Genomic DNA, 22,824 nt, shown 5'->3' with positions numbered 1-22,824 from the left:
CACGTGATGCAGAGGCTGCTGGCCCAGAGGCCACACCTGGAGAAACACCAGGGTAGACCGTAGCCTCCTGCCTACAAAGGTCCATTACGTCTCGAGTCAGCCACGGAGAGCAGACAGCCTGCAAGGAGGTTCCTGGAGCCACCTCGGAGGGGAAATTGGGGTTTGTGATCTGGGGGGTCCTGGGGCCCCGACAGTCAGACGTGCCCTGGTGTGTACTCCTACCTGGGTCTCTCCCAGTTTGCCCCCACCCACAGGGTACGATCGCAGGGAGAACCAGGGCCCCCCCCACCACCTTCCCCGCCCCATATCTGCTAAAGGGAAAGAGCTCATTCATTCAACCGACGGAGCCTGACTCACTGGAATACAAGCGTCAGGTGAGCCGGGGGCCGAGACAAGGGACGCAGTGGGTTTTATATGGCGGGACAAGCCCTAGAATGGAGCCCTGGAGGAGGGAGGGCCTGCACTGGCTTCAGGCCCCAGAGGAGTCAGATGGAGCCAGGGAACGGCGACAGCCAGGCATGGAGCCCCTGCGGGGTGGAAGCAGATTATTCCTCCCCGCCCCCCATGGTACTCTATACACACAAGGTTCTAAACTCTCCAAAAGAAAAAGGTACCCAGGGAAATGCACCCCTCCCATCCCGTCCCCACCTGCTCACTTCCCCTCTCGTCCCCCAAAGTCACCACTATCTGTAGTTTCTCATGTATTATTCCAGAGTTTCTGTGTGCAGTGACAAGCAAATACGAATGCAGCACCCTGGACCCCTGAGCGTAAGTACATGACATTAAAGAGCAACCATGCGGGGGATGGATGTCAGGTTAAAGGGACCCTTGCTACCTGGCTGCAGCAGGCAGCTTCTAAGACACTGCCCATGTCCCAGCCTCCTGGTGCTGTGTAAGCCCCACCTTGAGTGTGGCCGGACTGAGTGGACAGAGTAGGGCAAAGTGATGAGATGTCACCTAGGAGACTGGGTGACTTCCACCTGCTGGCATGCAGACTCTTGCTCCTCTCACTGGTTTGCGAGGATGATGGGGGCAGCTGGATGGAGAAATCCCCAAGGCAAGGAACTGAGGGTGGCCTCTGGCTGATGGCCAAGGACGGAATGAGGCTCTCTGCCCAACCACCCAGAAGGAACCAAGCCTTGCCAAACAGCCACGCGCTGTGAGCCTGGAAAGGGCTCTTTCCTGAGTCAGGCGTTGGAGTAACTGCAGCCCTGGCCGACACCCTGATTACAGCCTCTAGAGAGACCCTGAGCCAGAGGACCCAACCGAGCCACGTTCTTGACCCATAGACGCTGGGAGACACTAAACGCCACTACATTCTGGGGTCATATGTTAGGCATCTGCAAGTAATTGGTACGGATGGTGCTCAATATTAGTGTGTCTCTTTTCAAGATCGCGCCCAGCTGCTTGGGCTAAAGGAATAACAGCCGTCATTCACACCGTCTCACCGAACAATCCTGCAAGCTTCACAGGTCGTTAAGATTTCCTAATAGTCACATTAAAGAAAAGTGAAAAGAAATAGGTAAAATTAATTTTAACAATATGTTTCATTGAAGCCAACGTACAACTTCTACACGATGACATACTCATTTCAGGGGCTGAACAGTCTCAGGTGTCACAGGCGAGGACCTTCTGCACAAGGTGAGGGGTGCTCAAATCTCCAGGAGGTTTCACGCTCCCCTCCTCCCACTCAGCCCTCCTTTGTGTCTTTTAGGCGCCAGTCTTCTCTACACTTCCTGCCTCACTGGGTGCACGGAATCAGCCTGTGAGGGTGAAGACCCTGCTAACCTAGCGTGTGCAGGAGCTGACAGGGAGAAAGGGAAGGCTCTGGTCAGAACTGAAGCGAACGCACTCCCCGCCCCCAATGACGACTCCTGTGCAGTCGGGGCCCATTCTGAGCCAGTGAGATGTGTCCATGACCCACCTCGCTCTCAGTCCTGATGAAGGATGCTGGTTACTCGGGGCATGCCACACTATCTTACAAAAGAGCTGTCAGGCAGAAACCAGCCCCCAGCTGCAGGTGGCCCACCAAGGCGCACAATCAGGGGGATGTGTTCAGGAGCCACGGCCTCGGGAAGCAGCACAGGGGTCGCCTGGCAAACACGGCTTATAAAACGCCAACCATTTGGCAAGGGAGGTCCCAGTCTTTGGTCTGATTTATTGCATTCCCCACTTCTCTTGGATGTAAAGATACATCTCACTAAAGTTATTTGAACCATCCCAGTTTTGTTTTTTTCTGGTTTTGCCTTTTGCCATTTTTTTTTTTAGTTGCCTATTTTAAAAAGCGTGCTGGTTATTCTCCCCCCTTGGAACTGTGGTTCTAGCTGGTGGATCTGGGCAGCCCAGAGGGAACTCTTTGTCCAGGAGAAATGGAAGGCTGGGCCCACGACGCTTTCCACCCAGAAAGATGTAAGCGCCACACGCAGCTGGTGTGGCTGTGAAAATACGAACACGCTCTGTCTTTTCCAGTCAGGGCAGTGGAGGCCACGGTTATAAAGTTGCTTTCTCCAAACTATTAGACTTTAAAATTGCTTCCTCCTGAAAGAATTACAGGGAAAGAGGGCTGGATGTCCTCCATCACTTCTATCAAAAAACAACCCAGGCTTTAGAAAGAGTACTTTAATAGAGAATGCTTTCTTCTCAAAGATGGTTTTAAAATTCCTGTCTTTGCTCATTACAAGGACTTTTAGAAAATTAGCCTCTGAACTAATGTTCTCAGTGTTAGAGGATTCTGTTTCTACAGTGTAATGAATTCACTATGGAAAACAGTATGAAGGCGCCTTAAAAAGCTAAAAATAGAGTTATCATATGATCCAGCAATCCCACTCCTGGGCATATATCTGGAAAAAAATGGAACCTCTAATTTAAAAAGATACATGCACCCCAGTGTTCATAGCGGCACTGTTTACAATAGCCAAGACACGGACAAAACCTAAAGGTCCATCAACAGAGGACTGGATAAAGAAGATGTGGTACACACACACACACACACACTGGAATACTACTCAACCATAAAAAAGAATGAAACAATGCCATTTGCAGCAACATGGATGGACCTAGAGATTGTCATAAGGGAAGTAAGTCAGAGAAAGACAAATATGTATCACTTACATGTGGAATCCGAAAAATAGTACAAATGAACTTTTTACAAAACAGAGACAGTCTTATAGACATAGAAAACAAATTGCTGTATCCTATGGTAGAGAGTTAACTTTTGACTTCCAACTTTGTCACTTACTAGCTCTATGGCCCTGAGTAAATCAGCCGTTTCAGGCCTCCACTTCTGAAGGTAAATTGAGAATGAATAAAGCACATCCCCTCAACTCTAAAGGACTATTGGGGAATTGAATAAGACAATGAAGACAAAAGTATTCTGCAAATTTTAAAGCACAGAATAAATGTGGGGGATTACCTCAGGGTAGGTTCAGAGCCTTGTACACAGTGGGGCCTCAAGAAATGGGAAGCGAATTGCCGGGCTACCAAACAGCCAAGTCTAATTCCTCTACCAACATGACGTGTAATCTAGGGGTGAGGGGGAGCAGGAAGCGGAGTTGGCAGATGGAACTTGGCCTCAGCTTGCTCCAATCAGCTTTCTTAACTGACACAAGGATGGCAGTAATGAACTTCAACGTCTGGTTATGAGGCTCCAAGGAGTCAGTTCACATGACAAAACACAGGGAACTCATTTAATCCCAGAAGGTGGTACCCTTCAGGCGTCCCCTAGGCCCCCTGGAAAGGCAGGCAACAGGCCAGGCCTCATTAAGTGTCTGGAGAAGACAGACACCCAGGTGAGGGAGCAGGAAACCACGCCACCCATCCTCTCTCCTCCTGCGCCCTTGCCCCTACCCTGCACCTGCCCAGCCCGCCCGCCGGGACCGGAGCCCTCGCCGGCTGCTCCGCCTTCTCCCTTCTCTCTTCCTGCCTGTTTCATTCACCTGGACGCTTAATCCTTCTGTCGTTCCCCGTGGTTCCTGCTGTCTCATCTCCCCAGCACTGAGGTCAGAGGCTGCGTGTCAGTGTCTTTTGCGTCCCCCTAGTCCCTGTCTGCGGGCCAAGCCGGTAGCAGGAGACAAACACCCGCTGATGAGGAACCCGGACACCTGTTAAGGTGCTGGAACCTGGTCCTGGAGGCTGTGGGCGCCCCTGCAAGGACTGGAAGCAGGACAGTGACCTGCCCAGACCCAGCTTTCAGAAAGATGAGCTGAAGGCACCCGAGGTGGAGACTGGGAGAGCAGAGCCAGATGTTTAGGGAGGGAAAAACTGCTTCAAATCCACGATTCTTACCTGAAACACTCGGGTCTGGATGCATTGGGAGTTCAGAACTCCTTCTGTGTTTTAGGAAGGCAAACTGACGTCTACACCACATGCTCCACAACACCCCAGGCAGGGTCTGGGCAGTCTCATGAACAGATAATCCCAGGAAGTGGGATCACAGATACATGTGGCTTTCTGTCCGTTCCGCCAAATGAGGTTTTACAAACTTCGGGTGTTCAGAGCTTTAAAAATGTATGAACTGGGGGAGTGAGACTGTGGGTTGCCATTTTAAAGGAGAGCCTTCGAAGGAGGATGGGATCTTGTTGACCAAAGACCCTTGTGTTTTGCTGAGCACGTGGAGAGGAGTAAGTGGACAGGTCAGAGAGGGAACCGCTCAGCCCCACAGAAGGCAGGGTATCTGGACTGCGGAGGAATCTCAGAGATGGGCAGAGGGCAAGGAGATGGGCCAGTGGGCTGGTGCGGGGTGAATGCTCCCTGAGGAAGTGGGGGAGAAGTCCCTGGGTGGGGCAGCTGAGGGCTTTTAAGAATAGGAACGCCTAGTTGCCAGCTTGAAATTGTCTGCGTTGCTTTCCCGAAGTCCCACCTCCTTGACTGCCCCACACACCGGCAGGTTCTCTACAACAATATTGCCTAATTGAAATATCATGGGAGCCACTTATGTACTTAAAAAAATTCTTGTCCCTATGTTAAAAAAGTAAAAGTAATGGGATAGCTAATTTTAATAATAAAATTTATTTGACCCAATATACCCTAAATATTGTCATGTAATTAATATAAAGTTACTAGTGAGAACTTACACTTTTTTTTTTTTTTACAAAGCATTCGAGCTCTGGTGTGTATTTTACACTAACAGCCGTCTCAGTCCAGACTCTACATCTCATGGATCGACAGCCACCTGTGCCTGGTGGACCCTGGGCAGGGCCATGCGGCTCTAGGTTCTCCAGCGGAGCCTCAGGGGGTCAGGCCCACACTCCGCTCTCCACTGGGGGGGGGGTGTCTCCCAGCGAGGGACCCTCGTACACTCAGTTTCCAACCGTGGACAACTGGACTGGTGCAATGCATAGGCTTCCCACAACCAGGGGATTTAGGCCAGGCACCTATGTCTATGAGCGTAACAAACCTGTTCTTAAGTCAGATCTTTTGAGGCAGGCTAGAAGTGGACCCTGAAACTGCAAGGGAAAAATCTGGAAAACATGCCTGCCTGTAAAAACTCTGCCCGTAGCCACACTGGACGGAGCAGGTAGGACTCTCCCCACCCCTAGTTTTTCTCATTAGACATGAACGTGTTTCGTTCTGTTAACAAACAGAAGATTTCTCAAGCTAACAATGCGGCATGACATTTTACTCAGCTCTTTAATGCCGTAAAATAAGGGAGCTGATGGAGAAACTGAAATAACATTTCTGTAAAAAATAAAGATCCATCACAGGGTGGTTTTCTCTGGGTAAAGAACTCTCCAGAATCTGTGAAAAGATGACTGGCGTGTGTGGAGAGACTCCAGACCACTCCAACAGGGCACTGCAGACGGATCAGTCATCCTGATACATACCAAGCACCCACCTCCATGGTGGTCCCCACTTCTCACCGCCTGGTGCCTCCCCCACAACCAACAACAAGCTAGCCTTCTAAACCCATTCAAACAAAACGGATTTTTTTTCGGTGAGGGGTGCAGATAGAATTCTCAAATGACTTGCTGGAAAAGTCAATTAAGTCATTAACAGAGCTCCACTTCCCATCTCCCTCCCTCCGGCATTGCATCATTTTGCAGCATCAAGGCTCCTGGGGGGTTTACACGCAGGAAGTGAAAGTCACTGCATCTCAGCCGCACACGATGCAAGTTTAAGCCAGTTTCTCCTGTGCCACCACTTATTTAAATTTTCAGTTGCCTTTCCCAGAAAAGGTTGAAGAATCCAGGGTGCGCGCCAGCAACTGGCACAGTTCTATCTACCCCTACTTCGTTTTCTACGAGAGAGAGAATCAAGTCATACTTATTATTGCGCCTTCTGCACTAGACATGTGCTCTCTGGAAGCCCAGGACTTGGACAAAGGAAGCGTCTGTACGTCTTGTAACACAGTGTGTGGTTTCTATGTTCTGGGGGGATCTTCCACAGCCATGAAGGAGCCGGCCAGCCTCTCTGCTCCCTTTGGTTCCTCTTACGCCATCGATTTCTTCTGAAGGGGTGAGACCCCTGCTGTACCATTAGGTCTCTGAACTCGACTTTTCTGCCCACCCCAAGGGGAAAAACCCACTTCATAAGCAGAGACTAGAAGGAGGAGAGAGCTGGCGAGGCGGGCATTTCCCAAGAGTTCAGATCAGTTTCCTGCAGATTTGAGAATTCTCAGTGCCCTGTGGGTCCTGCCACCTGCTCAGGTGGCCAGCCCTGCAGGTGGCATGAGATGCCATCCCTGCCCTGGGTGTGGGGAGTGATGGGCACGCGTGCGTATGTCCCTCTGTGTTTGAGATTGTGGATATTCTTCCTTGAAAAAGACTTCCCAACTCAAAGACCAACTGGTAAGAACCCAGAGTTATTTCAGAGAAAGAAAACATGGAAGTTTCAGGTCGAGAGAGAAAATAAAGTAAAGAAGGCCAGTGAGTAAGACGGTGAGCTATGTTTCTGGACATACGTCTACTGTAAAGGCTAATTTGTTTTAAACAAGGAAGGCCTTCTGCTCTAGAAGAAAGGCCCCTGGGATGAAAACAAGAGGAAACCAGGTCCTCGTAAGGTCCCAGGTCCTGAGAACTATTTTCAGGGTCTGACAGCTCTGCCAGGTGTTCAGAGCTGAGAACTGGCAGATCTGAAGATCTGAGTTCTCCTTCTGGTTCTGATGTTAACTCCTTAGCCATAAACTTTCTTGTGGCTTCTTTACAATGGGAATAAAAACTTCAGCTCTGCCTTCTTTATGGATTGTAGCTGAAGGCAATGGGTTACAATAGAACTGAAAGTACTTTGAAAACATTGTTTTATGAACATGAACACAGAAGGAAACAATAACCTGACGGAGTTTGCGTGCTGCCATTAAATTTACTGCCCATATCACAAGGTCTCATCTATAATGTTCTATGATGTCTATGTCTGTGTTTTCTTCTCTAAAACTTCTCTGTATATCCCCAGCCTATTCAAAATAGAATTCCAAGTGTGTATCTTCGTAGGATTCGGCAACGGCAAAGAGCTATGTTGTTCCTGGATGCAACCCAAGTTCCAAGAAACAGACCATCTCTAAACTTCTTCCCAGCTTTAAAATTCATCTAATCTAAGCAACCACCACCTCTAGCCAGGCATCTCTCCGTCTGGCCTTTGGACCACTATGTTAGCAGCTTATTATTTTTTTTAAGCTCATTTCCCTGCCCCACGGCTACGTGTCTTCTGACACTACTAATGACAGAGTGCTGGGGCCAAGCTGGGCATCTCTTCAGTGCTTGCTGTCCAAGAGTCTGCCTGTGACTCATGCCTTGGACTGCCCAGCTTTGGGGTGCTGGGTGGCTGTCATCATAATGTTTGCAGGATTTGGAAATTCTACCTCAAGCTCAACTCCAAGGGTGTTGATCCTGGCTAGCTACATTCTTGCAAAACAATCCAAGCATTCTGACTCACTTTGGGAATCTGGCATTATTGGGCTTTTGATATTGAGACAGTGGAAAATTTATATCAGTATCCACGCTGCCAATAATTTTTCTCCATGTAAGCACTTGATCTTTCACATATTTACCCAGCAGTTTGCAAGGCTCACCATGGATCAGAGTTAGCACCCTTCAGCCGAGGAGGGACTGCCCCATGGTGCCAAAAGACAGGCATTAGTAGACACTACGTGTAAAAGTTTTAGGCATTTGGGCATCAGCTGTTTATAATTTTCAGCATAGAGCCCCTGTACACACTTTATTAGATTTACACCTAAGCATTTCATTTTCTTTGAAGCAACTGTAAATAGTATTGTATTTTTTATTTGGCTTCCTACTTGTTATTAGTATACAGAGAGCCAACAGATTTTTGTGTGTTGATCTTATTTCCCGAAATACTACAGAACTTGCTTATTAGTTCTATTCGGTAGGTTATTTTGGATTTTTCTACATACGCAAGCATGTTGTCTCCAAACAGAGATTGTTTTATTTCTTTTTTTTCAATATGTATGTCTTCTATTTCCTTTTCTTGCCATATTGCAATGGTTGAACTTCCAGTACTACATGGAATCAGAGCGGTGACAGTGAACATCCTTATCTTGCTTTCAGTATTGGAGGGAAAACATCCACTCTTTCACCATTAAATACGATGTTCACTGTTAGCTTTAAGTGTTTTGTAGATGTTAAAGGTTCCCTTTATTCCTGCTGTGATAAGAGTTTTTATAATGCATAGGTGTTAAATTTTGTCAAGTGCTTCTTTTGCATCAATTGATACAATCATGTGCCTTTTCTTCTTTAGTCAGCCTATTGCTAAAGTAGATTACATTGGTTGATTTTCAAATATTGAACCAGCCTTGCATACCTGGAATAAATCCCAGTTGGTCACGGTGTAATATTCTTTTCATACATTGTTGGATTCAACTTGCTGAAATTTTAAAAAAATGCCTAAGTATGTGGGAGATATTGGTCTATAAGTTTTCGTTTTGTCTTTGTCTGGTTTTGGCATCAGGGTAATACTGGCCTCATATGATTTGGGAAGTATTTCCCTCCTTTATTTTCTGGAAGAGATTTTATAACATTAATGTTAATTCTTCTTTAAATATATGGTAAAATTTGGCAGTGAAAACATTGGTGCCTAGAGTTTTTTTGTTTGTTTGTTTGAGGGAAACTTTTAAGTTACAAAGTAAATTTCTTTGATAGTTACAGGGTTATTCAGGTTAAGTATTTCAACTTGGCTAAGCTTTGATAATCTGTCATTTTCAAGGTATAGGAACTGGTCTATTTCATAAGTCATCAAATTTATGTGTAGAGTTATTCACAGGATGACCTTCCCTTTTGACATTTGCAGGTTCTATAGTGATATTCCCTGATTCATCCTTGATATTGGTGTTTTTCTCTTGTTATCTTCAAACTTGCTAGGATTTTATTAATTTCTCCAAAGACTCGGCTTTCTGGTTATTAATTTTCTCTACTGTTTTTCTGTTTTCGGTTTCATTGATTTCTGCTCTTTATTATTTCCTTTCTTTGGCTTGCTTTCGCTTTATTTGTCTCTGCTTTTTCTAGTTTCTTGAAGTAGGACTTACATAACTGACCTGAGATCTTTTCTCAGTTCTAATGTAAGCATTTAGTGCTGTCAGTTTCCACCTTGGTGCTGTGTAGGCTATATTCCACAAATTCTGACATGCTGTGTTGTCATTTTCATTCATTTCTATGTATATTGTAAACTTCCTTTTTTGACTTCTGGGCTATTTAGAAGTGTGCTGCTTGATTCCATGAGTTTGGAAATTTTCCTGTTGTCTTTCTGTTATTGATTTTTAGTTTGATTCTGTTATGGTCAGAGAACATACTGCATGTGATTTCAATTCTTTTAAATTTGTTAAGGTTTGTTTTATGACCCAGAATAAGGCTTATCTTGATAGACGTTCCATGGGAAATTGGAAAGAATGTGTAGCCTACTGCTGTTGGGTGAAGTATTCTATTAAAATCAGTTAGTTCTTGCTGCTTCATGGTGTTGCTCAATTCCTCTGTACCCTTGCTGACTTCCTGGTTAGTAGTCTATTAACTGCTGGGAACAGGGTTTTGAAGTCCTTAACCATAATTGTGGATTTGACCATTTATCTTTTCAGGTCTATCAGTTTTTGCCTCATGTGTTTTAAAGTGTTATTCCCACATACACATTTCAGATTAGTATATCCTCTTAATGGGTTGACCCTTTTATCTTTATGTAATTTCCCTCTTTGTCCCTAGTAATTTTACTTGCTACTTTTTAATATTAATATAGCCACCCTTGATTTTTAAAATTATTTTTGCATAATGGATTTTCTGATATTTTTACTTTCAACCTATGTATGTCATTATGTTTGAAGTGAGCTTATCCCACCATGGAGAGCCACTCTGCTCTCAGGATTTGGTTCCTATACTGTCTCTGAATTCTGGAAATTAAAACCAATGTAACTAATCATGTTTCTTGTCCTTTATGACTTTTCTAGCCCCTGGAGCATCCAGTCAGTGGATCAAAGCACACATTTCTGGATCATGGACCGTATTATGATCGTTTTGGAATGATCAGAACTGTACTTCAGATAAATTAATCTGGTAGCACCGTAGAGTTGGGATGAAGAAACAGGTGGCAGGGAGATCAGGCTTATACAGAGGGCAGGAATGAAGCACGGAAGGCCTGAACAAAGGTGTGGCCAGGGAGACATAAAGGAATAGAATTACGCTGAGAAGCTGTGGAAACAGGATACAGCAAGTGATTGAGTTTCGGAGTGAAGGGAGGGGCAGGAGTCCACAGTCTTGGGTCTGGGTGGCATCACTAACACAAGTAGGTGATACGGGAGAAAGAGCTGGGGGGCGCTGGAGAGGAATGTGAGATTCTGCACACACAGGGTCTGAGGTCTCAGTGGATGGCTGGACAGACTGGTGAGGAGCTCCAGAAAGACATCAGAGTTAGGGATCTCGACCTGGGAGGCATCTGGACAGAGATGAGAGTTAAAGCTATGGGAATAGATGAAGCCACCATGAACAGCATATAGAGAAAAAGAACAAACCAGAGACGGAACCCTGGTGAAGAAAAAACAACAACAAACCAAAGGAGTGCAGTTGGATGGCAGACAAAGACTGGGTGATTCAGAGAGGGCAAGTAACAGGCCGCAGGCTGCAAAGCCTTTAAGGAAGTTAAGGACTAAGAGAGGACCACGGGCTTGGCCCAGTGACAAATAAGACTGTGGTAGCCCACAAGTGCAGATGCCAGAAACCTGATGCCATGGACAGGGGTGGGAAAGGGGGGCCCATGAGAGGGTCAAGGACTGGGAGAGAGACCGTGCAGTAGCTACAGTGGTTGAAGGGTGTGGCTGTTTTGTTTTGTGTGGAAAAATATGAGCACGCCGTTGGCCCAGGGAGGAAGGGGACCCAAGGAAAGAACAAGCAGAGCCTGAAGAAGGACAGAGGGAGGAGATGAGGTCAGGGGTACCCCAGGGGAAAAGGATTAGGCACTTCTTCCTCTAGGACGGGAGGGAAGCAGGGAGGCATGAAGCTAGGAAAAAGTTTAAGGTAAAAACAACGTAAGAGTAGATGCTGCTCCGAAGGCCCCGTACACAGGATTATTTTTCTTTTTAACCCCAAATGCTGTTCTTGCTGAAGTTTCTGTGAATCAGTTAGGGCAAAGGAGGTTTCCCAATATGACCAATTATCAAAAATTGGGACACTTTTTAAAGAATACAGATTCCTAGGCCCAGATCCAGCCATACTGAAAAAAAAATCTCTGGTGGAGGGGGCCCAGGAACCTGCATTTTAGAGCCTCCTCAGTATTCTGGTGGTTAGCTGGGTTTGAGACCTCCTGAGTATGATTTCAACCAAGGACAGGGATCAGAATCACAGGGGTAGGCGCTGATTGACCAAGACTCGGCAGAGCACAGATGCGAATATTTTTAAGAGCTCCCCAGGTGATCTGATGTGCACCCTGGCTCAGAGCCACAGCGAGGAGACCGCGTTGACAAAACAAGCTAGCTGGGCAGGACACTGACATCACCGCAGAGACGGGTTCCCTGTTATGGGCATCACCCGGTAATTTCCTTCGGACATGTTCCCCATCAAAACGGCACCTGCTCCCGGCCTGGCCGTCACAGGTGGACTGACGTGATCCCCTGCGGCTTCTCTTGCATTTCCGCAGGCAGCTAGGCCGGCGGGGAGGTCATCCCTGCTCCTGGGAGAGAAACTGACTTTGGAATTTTTTGAAGTCTCTTTAAGGGAAAGCATACGGAATAACATTGCTTTCCCTCTGAACTAACCACACACTGAACCTTATAAAAGAAACAGTAAAATGCAGAATGAAAAAAAAAGGTGATAGAAAAAGCTATGATGGTTCACATTTCACTAATTCCAAAGAAAATCTCATCAGGCAGATTCATAATTAATCTGGTCTGAAAATTCCTTGCACGATTATGTTGATTTTTTTTTTTTAAAGTAGCAGGAACAATACAACAAGTACAGAAATGAGAGCCTGGCACCGAGGTGTTTGGCTTTGAGGGAGGCTGCAGGCCCAGCTCTTTTAATGCCTCCCAATGAAACACAACATTTTCTTTTATCCAAAATGGTGGTGTGATCCAATTCCCTCTCCAGCAGCCCCAACGTCTCATCTGTCGGAGTCTTTAAGTTTACGGCACAGACGGAAGCTGTCAGTTTCTCTCCCTTTTTATAGGACAGTCACATTTGCATACTCAACAGACAGTACATGCCTCAAAGGCCATATTCCCCCCGCCCCCCGCCAAACGTAATAATCCTACACTTGAAATACGAAAGATATAATAGGAGCATGAAAATATCCTTACCCCGATGAAGGCTGGCTCCAGCCGTGGCTCAGTGAGTCAAAACCTAGTAAACTTGCTTGTAATAACATCCTAAAAATTCCAAAGGTTATTTTCCCTCATCCACAGTTCAAAAGGCATCTCCTGCAGAAGTGTCACATCCGTGACGTGTCCAGGATTAAGGCAAGAGGTTTCTTGCTTATAGTAATTTGTCTGGTTAGAGATGAAAGGGAAAAACCTGTCCTGAGCTGTCAGTTAATATTCTTTAACTTAAAAAAAAAAAGCCATCTTCACGCTTTACCGCAGAACCGTGCGATTTTTAAAGAGGTAAATTTTCCTCCACATCAAGCATCTGATAGTTTTTTGCATGTCAGCGCAAGGCAAGCAAACAAAACATTACCCACGAAGTTTCAAATGCATCTTAGTAACATAAACGGAAGTTAGTTAGCTTTCTTTGATATCCAATTACCGAAGCATCTCACTGAAAAAACCAAAATCCTCCTTGCAATTAATGACGAATTGGGGTATTCTAACAAAGCTGAAAGCAAGGAACCTTCAAATTCCAAATCTTTCCATTCCTGGATGAGCTTTGGTATTCAGATGTTAATAAGGATGCCTGCTTTTTTTTTTTTCTTCTTTTCGTTTTTGGCCAATGCTCAGGCTAAAGAGTCTGTGAAACAGACTTTTTCCGTCCTATGACCTGTTTTAGGAGGATTTCTTTCTTGCAAAATGTTAGTTATTTTGTTTGGCAGACTGCCAGAATTCATTCTTGCTTCCTCTCGATCACCTTCTATTACTTTACTTCTTCTTGTCTTTTCTCTCCTGGTCTTCACCTTGTTTACCTTCTATTCTTTGATAAATTATGGGTTTAAATTAAAGTCCACTTGGACCTACTGTCCATGTGATCTTTGGCAGGATTGCTAGAGTTAGCAAATAAAAATACAGGATCCCCAGTTAAATTTGAATTTCAGGTAAAAACAATTTTTTTTTTTAGTGTATGTATGTCCCAATTATTGCATGAGACGTACTTACACTCAAAAAGCTATTCCTTGTTAATTAACCTGAAATTCAAATTTAACTGGGTGTCTTGTATTTTATCTGGCAACCCTAGTGTGGAGGTTAAACGGAAGGGACATGGAACAACAAAGGCATCCATTTACAACTCCTGGAAGAAGAGAAATGTCCGTTCTTGTCCTTCTGGATGTTCTTCATCCAGGTATAACATCCTCTGCGGCATTCCTTCAGTTTATTTTTGATCGATCAAGTTTTACTCAAAGCTCCACAGAAGATACCACATCCTGGCATTGACAAAGTCCACCCTGGGTTCTTAGTTTAATCCAGCATCACCTGAGTCCAGAACTTGCAAAATCAGTCCCTCAGGCAACATGGACTCTTAGCCCAAGCAACAAAACCATACAAATACTCAAGGGTTAATGGATCATTTTTGTGCAAAATCCGAACATCAAATTTAGTATTTTCCAAGACACTGAACTTTCTGCCGTTCTCGCTCTTGACGCTACGGAGCATGACTGGTAACAGTGTTATTAGAAAAAACAATAGAACTCAAATGTACTTCAAAATGTAATAAAATGATCACCTCTTGGACATTTTTAATGGGAAGATAAAAATAATAAGCTACCGACATTTAAAGAGAAGATGAACATCTTAATTATCCTAAATATTAATTCAAGCGTATTTTCCGACATATAAGTACACCCAGGGGTGTCACATAATTCAGAAATGCCATTCTCTTGTTCAGAGACACATGAATAGTCAGTATTCAGAAATAATTTGAAATGGAGGCTGTACAGAAGCATGGTTAAAAGCATGGGCTCAGGAGTTAAAATGAGTTCAAATCCCAGCTCTGTCACACACTAGCTGTGTGACTCTGGGCAAGTTACTTACCCTCTCACTGCATCATTTCCCTGATCTGTAAATGGGGATAACCATCCCAGAGAGCTGTGAGAATGACACGAGTAAGATGCTTAGAACAGTGCCTAGCACAGAGTAAATGCTCAGTAAACTTAGGGGCTGAGAGTCATACAACCCAGCCCAAACTGTCAGTTGGAAAACAAAACTCACCAAGTTAGCAAATGTCTCCATTTTTACAATTGGATCAGGAGAAAAAAAAAATACCTATTTTGTTCAAAATGACAAATCACAGTATTTTGTGTATTTATCCACAGAAAAGTCCCCTCTCTGTACTCGGAGGCACCTGATGGTGAGCCTCTGTGGTTAACAGGTCTACCCAACGACTGGTTGTTTTTCTCGTCTCCTCCTGCTTACTATTCTCTTCACTTGCCAAAACTCCGAAAGCAAATGAGTAATATTCTCTCCCCCATCCCTGCAAGCCAATTAATCTAACTCAGTCCTCTAGCGTTAGTGTTAAACAGACTTTCCAATGAAAGAGTCCCCAGTCCCTGGGTTTCCTGCCATCTGGCCACTCTGAACTTCATTTATTTGTGTTTTAAAGCAGCAGTTGAGCCCAGCGGTTCCGCACGATGGTGCAGCTCGTGGGTCTGCCGTCGGAGGCAGTGTTGAAGGAAGGGTGCTTTCAAGTCAGACACCTGCTGGGGACGAGCTGGGCTGGGCCACGCTACCTGTGTGAGCAATCTGGTAAACCTTGGTTTCTTCAACTATAAAAAGGGAGATTCTGGAGGGGAGGGTATAGCTCAGTGCTGGAGCATGTGCTTATTAGCATGCACGAGGTCCTGGGTTCAACCCCCAGTGCCTCCATTAAAAAAAAATCAAAAATAAATAAATAAACCTAATCCCCCACCCCACAAAAAAAGAAAGAACAAATAAAATATATTAAAAAGGGAGATTCTAATGCTGTCTACTTTCTCGAGTTGCTTTGAGGACTCAAAAGAATTGATTCATCTACAGGGTGAGCCTATATTTCCGTTTACACTGCTTGTCCCCGAGTAATTTCACATTATTCAGTTTGCCTATTTTTAGAAAGCACCGAGTACACAGTCTGGCGTACAGTTAGTATTCAGTATGTGTTACCTCCTAATCATGACATGCTGACACTTGTACTATTCGAAAGAAATGCATTAAATCCCACAGAAGCCTCACTTTTAAAGCAGGAATGGCCTTCTTAGCGCAGAAAGGTGAGGGCATGCGTGTGTGAAAGCTCGGTCACCTGCCTGTTATTCCTCCAGTCCCTGTCCCTTCAGATGTGTCAGTCATTTAAGAAGCCAGAAGTGGGGGTGGAATTCTCTGTGGTAGAACCTTGAGAGCAGAGGCTTAAATATTTCACATGCCTTGGTGGGATCATGTGAACGCTGCTTTACCAAAATACACGCTGCCAACACAGAGGGCCCTTTGAGGTGAGCAGGTGGGCCAGGGCTGGGAAGCTGTCCTTTGACTTCTGCCAGCTCCTTGGGCTGTCAGATGAATTCCAGACTCTAGCCTCTGCTATTTCCAAGACCTCCATCACTGTGCAGAAACACCACCTTACTCATCGCCTGTAAGCGGGCTCCCTCCTGCCTCCTCCTGCAAGTCTGCTCACTGGCTCTGTGGGAGGCAACTCTCTGGACAATACGGAGGGAGGGCAGATATCAAGCGCTTTTCAGGAAATGCCAGCCCTTTGCTCAGAAGCAGGATGTCTTCCTTCATATCTCTGTTTCACGTGCCCTGTGCACTGGACCTAAAGCCGGGCCTCCAAGTGGCTCTGGAGCTGGAGGAGCCGGTTGGGATCTCAGCTCCAGCACTGCCCTCTGTGGGACGTCTCTGAGACCTCGATTTCCCCTTCTGTGATGTGCGCTGTAGCACTGTAACAACACGTCTCACTGGATCGTCGGGAGAGTGAAATAAGCCCGCGCGCCCAGCAGAGCGCCTGGCGCCGAAGAGGCACAGGACGAACGGGGAGCTGCCCGAGCCCGGACAGTGTCAGAGGCCTGGGGGCGTAAAGAGCATCTGTGATCTGGTGGCAGGAGGGAAGGGGGAGGGCTCGGCTTGCAAATACACATGCTCTGCATTTTGCAGATTTACATCTAATTAAAATCCACAGGAAAAGCAAGAACCAATCAAGCTAATGGTATTTCCAAAAGAAGAGACACCAAAGCGAAGCGGATGGATGCTAAGCAACCTCCCTGTTCTCCGCATCCATTCAGTTCCTCATACTAATAATCTTTTACTGAATAGGTACTATGTTCTAAGTGCTGGGCAAGGCTTCAACACGGGAGCATGAAGAAGCTTTATGAGAGAAAACATCTGGAGGAAGCATAATCAGTCTGTTAATGTCAGGCAATATTTATCGATCACGCACGGCAGTCAATACAGATGGTAATATTTATTGCTTTAGCACAGTCTCCCTTGGCCAGAGTGACTCCTCAGAAAAACACCGCCGTCTGCTATAGCCACGGTGAAGGCAGAGGAGCTCCAGTTTATTAGTTAATGTCTCTTTGTACTGAAAGTGCTCATTGCAAAGATGCCAAACTCATTTCCAGGGACTGTCCACCTGGATCATTAAGTGAAGGAAGCAGTCGCCTGTGGGCTTCAGCTACGGGTTAGTGAAAACTTACCCTTCTTGCCTGGCACACACCCAGAATGCCTACTTCTTGACTGTGAATGGGTCCTAAAGTTTTCTGAGATGCCAGCCCTTTGAGGTAAAGCTTTCCTTGGCCCTAATAGGATGCCTGCAGGTTATCCGAGGGGAGTCCAGCAGGGCACCCTGTAAGCCAGCCTGTGCAGGCAGTCTGGGCCAGAGAGAGGGCCTGCGGCAGACCTGAGAGGGAACAGACTCCTTGGACGCAAATCTTTGGACAAGCTTCTAAAATTCTTTCAGCCCTGGTTTCCTCATTTGTAGAATGGGAAAGAACTTCCTTTCAAAGCTACTGGGAAGACCTAAGAGATTATTTTCACAAAGTGTAAAGCCAGGGCTAGAAACACGGCAGGGGCCCCTAGACGTTCCTTCCTTTTCCTTGGGATAAGGGATATTTGTACACTCACAGTCACACTATTTGTGAAGGCATATTTGTACACTCATATTCACAGTAGCCAAAAGGTAGGAGCAACCCAAATGCCCATTGATGGATGGATGAATGGATAAAAAAAAGTCTATACATACAACGGAATATTATTCAGCCTTAAAAAGAAAGAAAATTCCTTTTTAAAGAGGAAGGAAATTTGGATATATGCTAAACATGGATGAACCTTTAAGACACTATGCTAAATGAAATAAGCCAGTCACAAAAGGACAAATACTGTATGTATGATTCCACTTATATGAGGTACCTAAAGGAATCAAAATCATGGACCAGAAAGCAGAGTAGTGGTTGCCAGGGGCTGGAGGGAGGGGGAAATGGGGAGTTACTGGCTCTGGTGATTTGCTAATTTGGCATGTTAATGGCAACAGAGTTTCAGTTTGGGACAATGGAGAGTTCTGGGAGCGGACAGTGATGACGGCAGCACAACTGTGTGAATGCACTTAATGCCCCTGAACTATACACTTCAGAATGGTTATGATGGTAAATTTTGTTATGCATATTTTATCACAGTTAAAATTTAAAAACTCTTTAAATTCCCCCCCAAAAAGCCTAAGAAATTCTGACCTAGAGGACACCCTGAGAAGAGCTTTGCTTGGACAGAGCCGGATGTAGAGAAAAGAGAAAGTGGAACCAAACAAGAGATGGGAAAAGACATTCCAGTCCTGCTGAAGAATTCTCTTTTATGACCTCTGGGACCATGGGCCTTCCAGTCTGGGGTAAGAACACGCAAGACAAAGTCTGCAGTTTTAGTTCTGTGGTGGGATCATTTCCAGTCTACATTCCTGGACTCGCTGAGTGTTTTAATCTCAGAGTACAGACAAAGCAATGGTAACAGCTCATCCCCCTCTCAGGTAAAACTGACAGCCTCCTTGCCTCTCCTCTCCTTCAGCAATGGTACCCAGCCCCAGGTGGACTTGGTGGTCCCTGAAGGCTGGGTCAAGGTTTTCCTTCCTTATCCACCGGATAAGCCACATCTCTCAAGGGCCTTCCATCTAATTTGTTCATCTACGTAACAAGGGGGTCCAAGGAGCCCTAAAGACCCTTCCTGTGTAATTTTTTATTCTTGGTGTCTAAGAGTTGGAGAAACAGGATCTGGCCAATTTGCTCTAGGCAAAGGCTGTGGACTAGATTTCTTATTTTCTTAGCAGACAGGATCCTGGCAAATTACTTAAACAGATACGGAAAGGAAGCCTCTGGGGAGAGTACCTCATGGACTAAAAGAACAGTCACAGTTCATCATTTTAGACACGAATTGCTGTGGCCAAAGTAAATATCAGGGAGGTTTCAAATTTCTCTGAAAAAAAGAATAACATATTTTTGCTAACAGTTTTCAAATTGACTTTGATCTCTCAAATTTCAAAACCTATTTATTATATGCTCTTTGTGTAATCTTATTAAAAGCATGTTAGATTTCTTTATATGTTTAGCACATAATTGCTCCTCTGTATTTTTCCTCCAAATTTAACATTTTCTAAGACAGTTCTACAGTGGGCATGTGGTATTTTGAATAAATATTGTTCTGGACTGAATGTTCGTGGCCCCCTCCCCAAACTTATCTGATGAAATTCTAAGCCCCGATGTGATGGCATTAGGAGGTGAGCCTCTGGGAAATAACTGGGTCATGAGGGTAGAACCATCACGATGGGATCAATGCTCTTACAAGAAGAGACACGAGAGACCTGCCTTCTTCTCCCTCTGCCCTCTGTCATGTGAAGACACAGCCAGAAGACCGCCACCTGCAAAGCAGGATGTGGACCATCGCTAGATGCTCAATCTGCTGGCACCTTGACCCTAGACTTCCTAGCTCCCAAACGGTGAGAAATAAGCTTCTGCTACTGATAAGCCACCTAGTCTAAGGCAGTTTCTTACAGGAGCCTGAAGTGAGGAAGACAAATAATTTTAGATATAAACATGTTTCACCTTTCACCTTTATAAATGACTCACAGGTGCACATCATACACCTGGAAGGAGCTTTGCGCATCATCTAAACCCACTCTGTTCCACCAATCAGTGATACCAAAGTTTTCCAAGACACTGAAAATTAGAAGTCAGTGGTGGAGACGAATTCTTCAGCTGCTTCCTGGCTGTGCAATCTCCACTGGGGAGAGTAAATTAGACATAAAATTTTCCATCACTCCAGAAGAACCAAGATGCCCCATTTCAGTCCAGCCCCAGCCTCTCATAGCAACCACTGTCCCAAATTCTTGGTCCGTGGATTGGATTAGTTTTGCCTTTCTATTGAATTTCACATAAATCAAATTTGACAGAATAGATTCTTTTTGTGTCTGGCTTTTTACGTTTAACATTATGCTTCTGTGAATTCATCCATGTGGTTGAGGGTGTGAGACGTTTGCTGCTATTTAAAAAAAGATGTCTTCAGTTTTTAGAGCAATTTTAGATTCACAGCAAAATTGAGGGGAAAGCACAGAGATTTCCCATATGTCTCCTGCCCTGACACACGCGCAGCCTCTCTCATTATCGACATCCCCCACCAGAGTGCTACATCTGTTACAAGGGATGAACCTACACTGACACACTCCAAGTCCATAGTTTACCTTGGAATTTATTCTTGGTGTCGGACAACCTATGGGCTTGCACAAGTGTATGGTGATACGTATCCATCAACAGAGAATCATACAGTATTTTCACTGCCCTAAACATGCTCTGTGCTCTGCCTAGTCATCCTTGCCCCCACCAAGCCCTGGCAACCACTGATCTTTTTACTATCTCCATACTTTTGCCTTTTCCACAATGTCATATAGCTGGCGTCATTCATTCATTGCGGATGCTGGTAATAGTTAAAATAGTTCCTTTTTGTAGGTCTGACTTTCTGCCCGACATTATTACCCTTCAGCCTGATAGATGTTCTTTTTCATTTATTGGAGTGTAGGTCTAAGAAGTAAATTCTCTCAGATTTTGTAAAATCAAAAATGTCTTTATTTCACTTTGTTTTGAAGGATATTTTTGCTAGATTTAGAATACCAGCTTGACAGTTCTCTATTTTATTTCACTTTATTTTATTTCAGTCTTTCAGCGCTTCAAAGTTGTCCCTGCACTGTATTCTGGCCCCCATAGTTTGTGGCAGGAATTGCATCATTGTTTCCTTGAAAATAATACGTCATTTTTCTCTGCTAATATTGAAGGTCTTCTCTTTATCTTCAATTTAGGTTTTAGTAATTTTACTATCATGTTCAAGGTGCAGTTTTATTTTTATTCATCCTGCTTAGGATTTGTTGTGCTTCTTGTGTTTGTAAGTTAATGTTTTGGGCCAGTTTGGGAGGCTTTCAGCTATTTTTCCTTCAAATCTTTTTTTCTGATCTATTTTCTCTGTCCTCTCCTTCTGGGACTCCAATCACATGTATATTAGACTTACTTGATACTGCTCTGTAATTCACTGAGACTCTGTTCATTGTGTTTAATCTTCATCCTCACTGTTCTTCATATTGGATAATGTTTATTGGTCTGCTTAGCCTCTATTTTGTCATTTCCATTCTTCATTTAAGGCTATCTAGTGACATTTCCCTTTCAAATATTTCACTTTTCAGTTCCAGAATTTTCACTTCGTTCTTTTTAATCATTTCCATTTCACTGCTGAGTTTCCTCTTCTTTCAATTATTATGACCAAGTTTTCCTTTACACCCTTGGAAGTATTTTAATATCTGCTTTAAAGTTCTTATCTGAAAATTTCAACATTTAAGTCACTTCAAGGTCTGTTATAATACTTACTTTTTACCTGACTATGGATCACAATTTCTTATTTCTACACATATCCTTTAATTTTTGCTTAGATAATAAATATTATGAATGATATGTTATAGAGAATCTAGATTATGTTTTATTGCTTTACACAGTGTTAAGGTTTTTTGGTTTTTTTAGATAATTTACTAGCTGAACTTGTGGATACTTAGTGTTACACTTTGCTATGATCTATTTTGGTTTTGTCCTTAGTTTTAGGATGAATACTTTATTCTTAAGGCATGGCCTTTCTGAGGTTTCAAACAAAAACCCAAGGTGTTTGCCAAGTCCCCGTAACTCGGATGAGATCAAAATTCCAAACTCTATAGGCAGTAGATGCTGGCAGCAGGCAGATGTTGAAATTGCTGCTCAGCTTTTTGGCTTTCTGGCTACTGTTTCCCATTGGGCTCGGTGGCACTCCTCCCACACATGTGCAGTTTACAAGTCACCCAAGGATGGAAGGGAATTTATATACAGAATTGGAGCTCTCTTTTCAATGGCTGCCTCTCTTCTGGAATTTCTGCCCTTAAACCCCACCCACTCTGGCAGCCCCGCACTCCACCCTCTGACATTTCATGAAAATATGATTTTGGTCTTGAGTTGTAGTTGCTCTTTGTGGATTGGGGAGTGCCCTCAAGGGAGAAACTGTGTAAAGGTAGATCTCATGCATTCTAATTTCTTTCTTTCAAGGATCAAATTGTCAACCATTTTGATCATCACAACAAGTTTAGTTGACGTCCATTGTTACACAGTTACAAAATTTTTCTTGTGATGAGAACTTTTAAGATCTACTCTCTTAGCAACTTTCATATATATATATACAATTATTATTAGCTACAGTCACTATGATGTACATTACATCCTCAAGATTTATTTATTTTATACCTAGAAGTTTGTACTTTTTGATGATTTTCACTCATTTCACCCACTCCCTACCCCTAGCCTCTGGTAGTCACCAATCTCAATCTGTTCTCTGTAACTATGAGCTTTTTTTACCCCAGACATCACATATAAATGAGATCATATGGTATCTGTCTTTCAGCCTGACTTATTTCACTTGGCATGATGCCCTCAAGGTCCATCTATGTTGTCACAAGTGGTAGGATTTCCGTCTTTTTTAATGGCTGAATAATATTCCATTGTGTATATGTACTACATTTTCTTTATCCATTCATCTATCAGTGAATACTTCGGTTGCTTCCATGACTTGACCATTACAAATAATGCTAATCTCTTTCTTTTAAAAGGGGCCAGTGAAGAAAGATGCCTCCTCAGGAAATAAGCTCTCTGTCTGGAGACTTTCAATTTTATACTACAATTTAAACCCATATAATAGCTTTAAATGACTCACGGGTCACAGAATTATACAGACAGAGGGATGCACAGGCATTACTGAAGCTG

General features: G+C 44.3%; 1 protein-coding gene across 11 annotated transcripts in view; it reads right to left on the bottom strand.

The window, feature by feature from the left end:
* Positions 1 to 22,824, bottom strand: part of AFF3 (ALF transcription elongation factor 3) — a 484,945-nt gene that overhangs the window by 115,894 nt on the left and 346,227 nt on the right. For 9 of the 11 annotated variants that reach the window (XR_012503019.1, XM_074354607.1, XM_074354598.1 and 6 more), the window contains one exon: positions 14,600 to 14,653. The exons of the other annotated variants lie outside the window; for them this stretch is intronic. Coding sequence is in view for 8 of the 9 variants with exons in the window: in XM_074354607.1 (XP_074210708.1) it covers positions 14,600 to 14,653 (54 nt within the window). In the remaining variant the exon portion in view is untranslated. The remainder of the gene's footprint in view (positions 1 to 14,599; positions 14,654 to 22,824) is intronic. 11 annotated transcript variants of the gene reach the window in all.

Source organism: Camelus bactrianus, chromosome 28 (assembly GCF_048773025.1).
Source record: "Camelus bactrianus isolate YW-2024 breed Bactrian camel chromosome 28, ASM4877302v1, whole genome shotgun sequence".
Taxonomy (NCBI): Eukaryota; Metazoa; Chordata; class Mammalia; order Artiodactyla; family Camelidae; genus Camelus; species Camelus bactrianus.
Note: the sequence above shows the minus strand (reverse complement) of the source record. Positions and strands in the feature narration are given on the sequence as shown.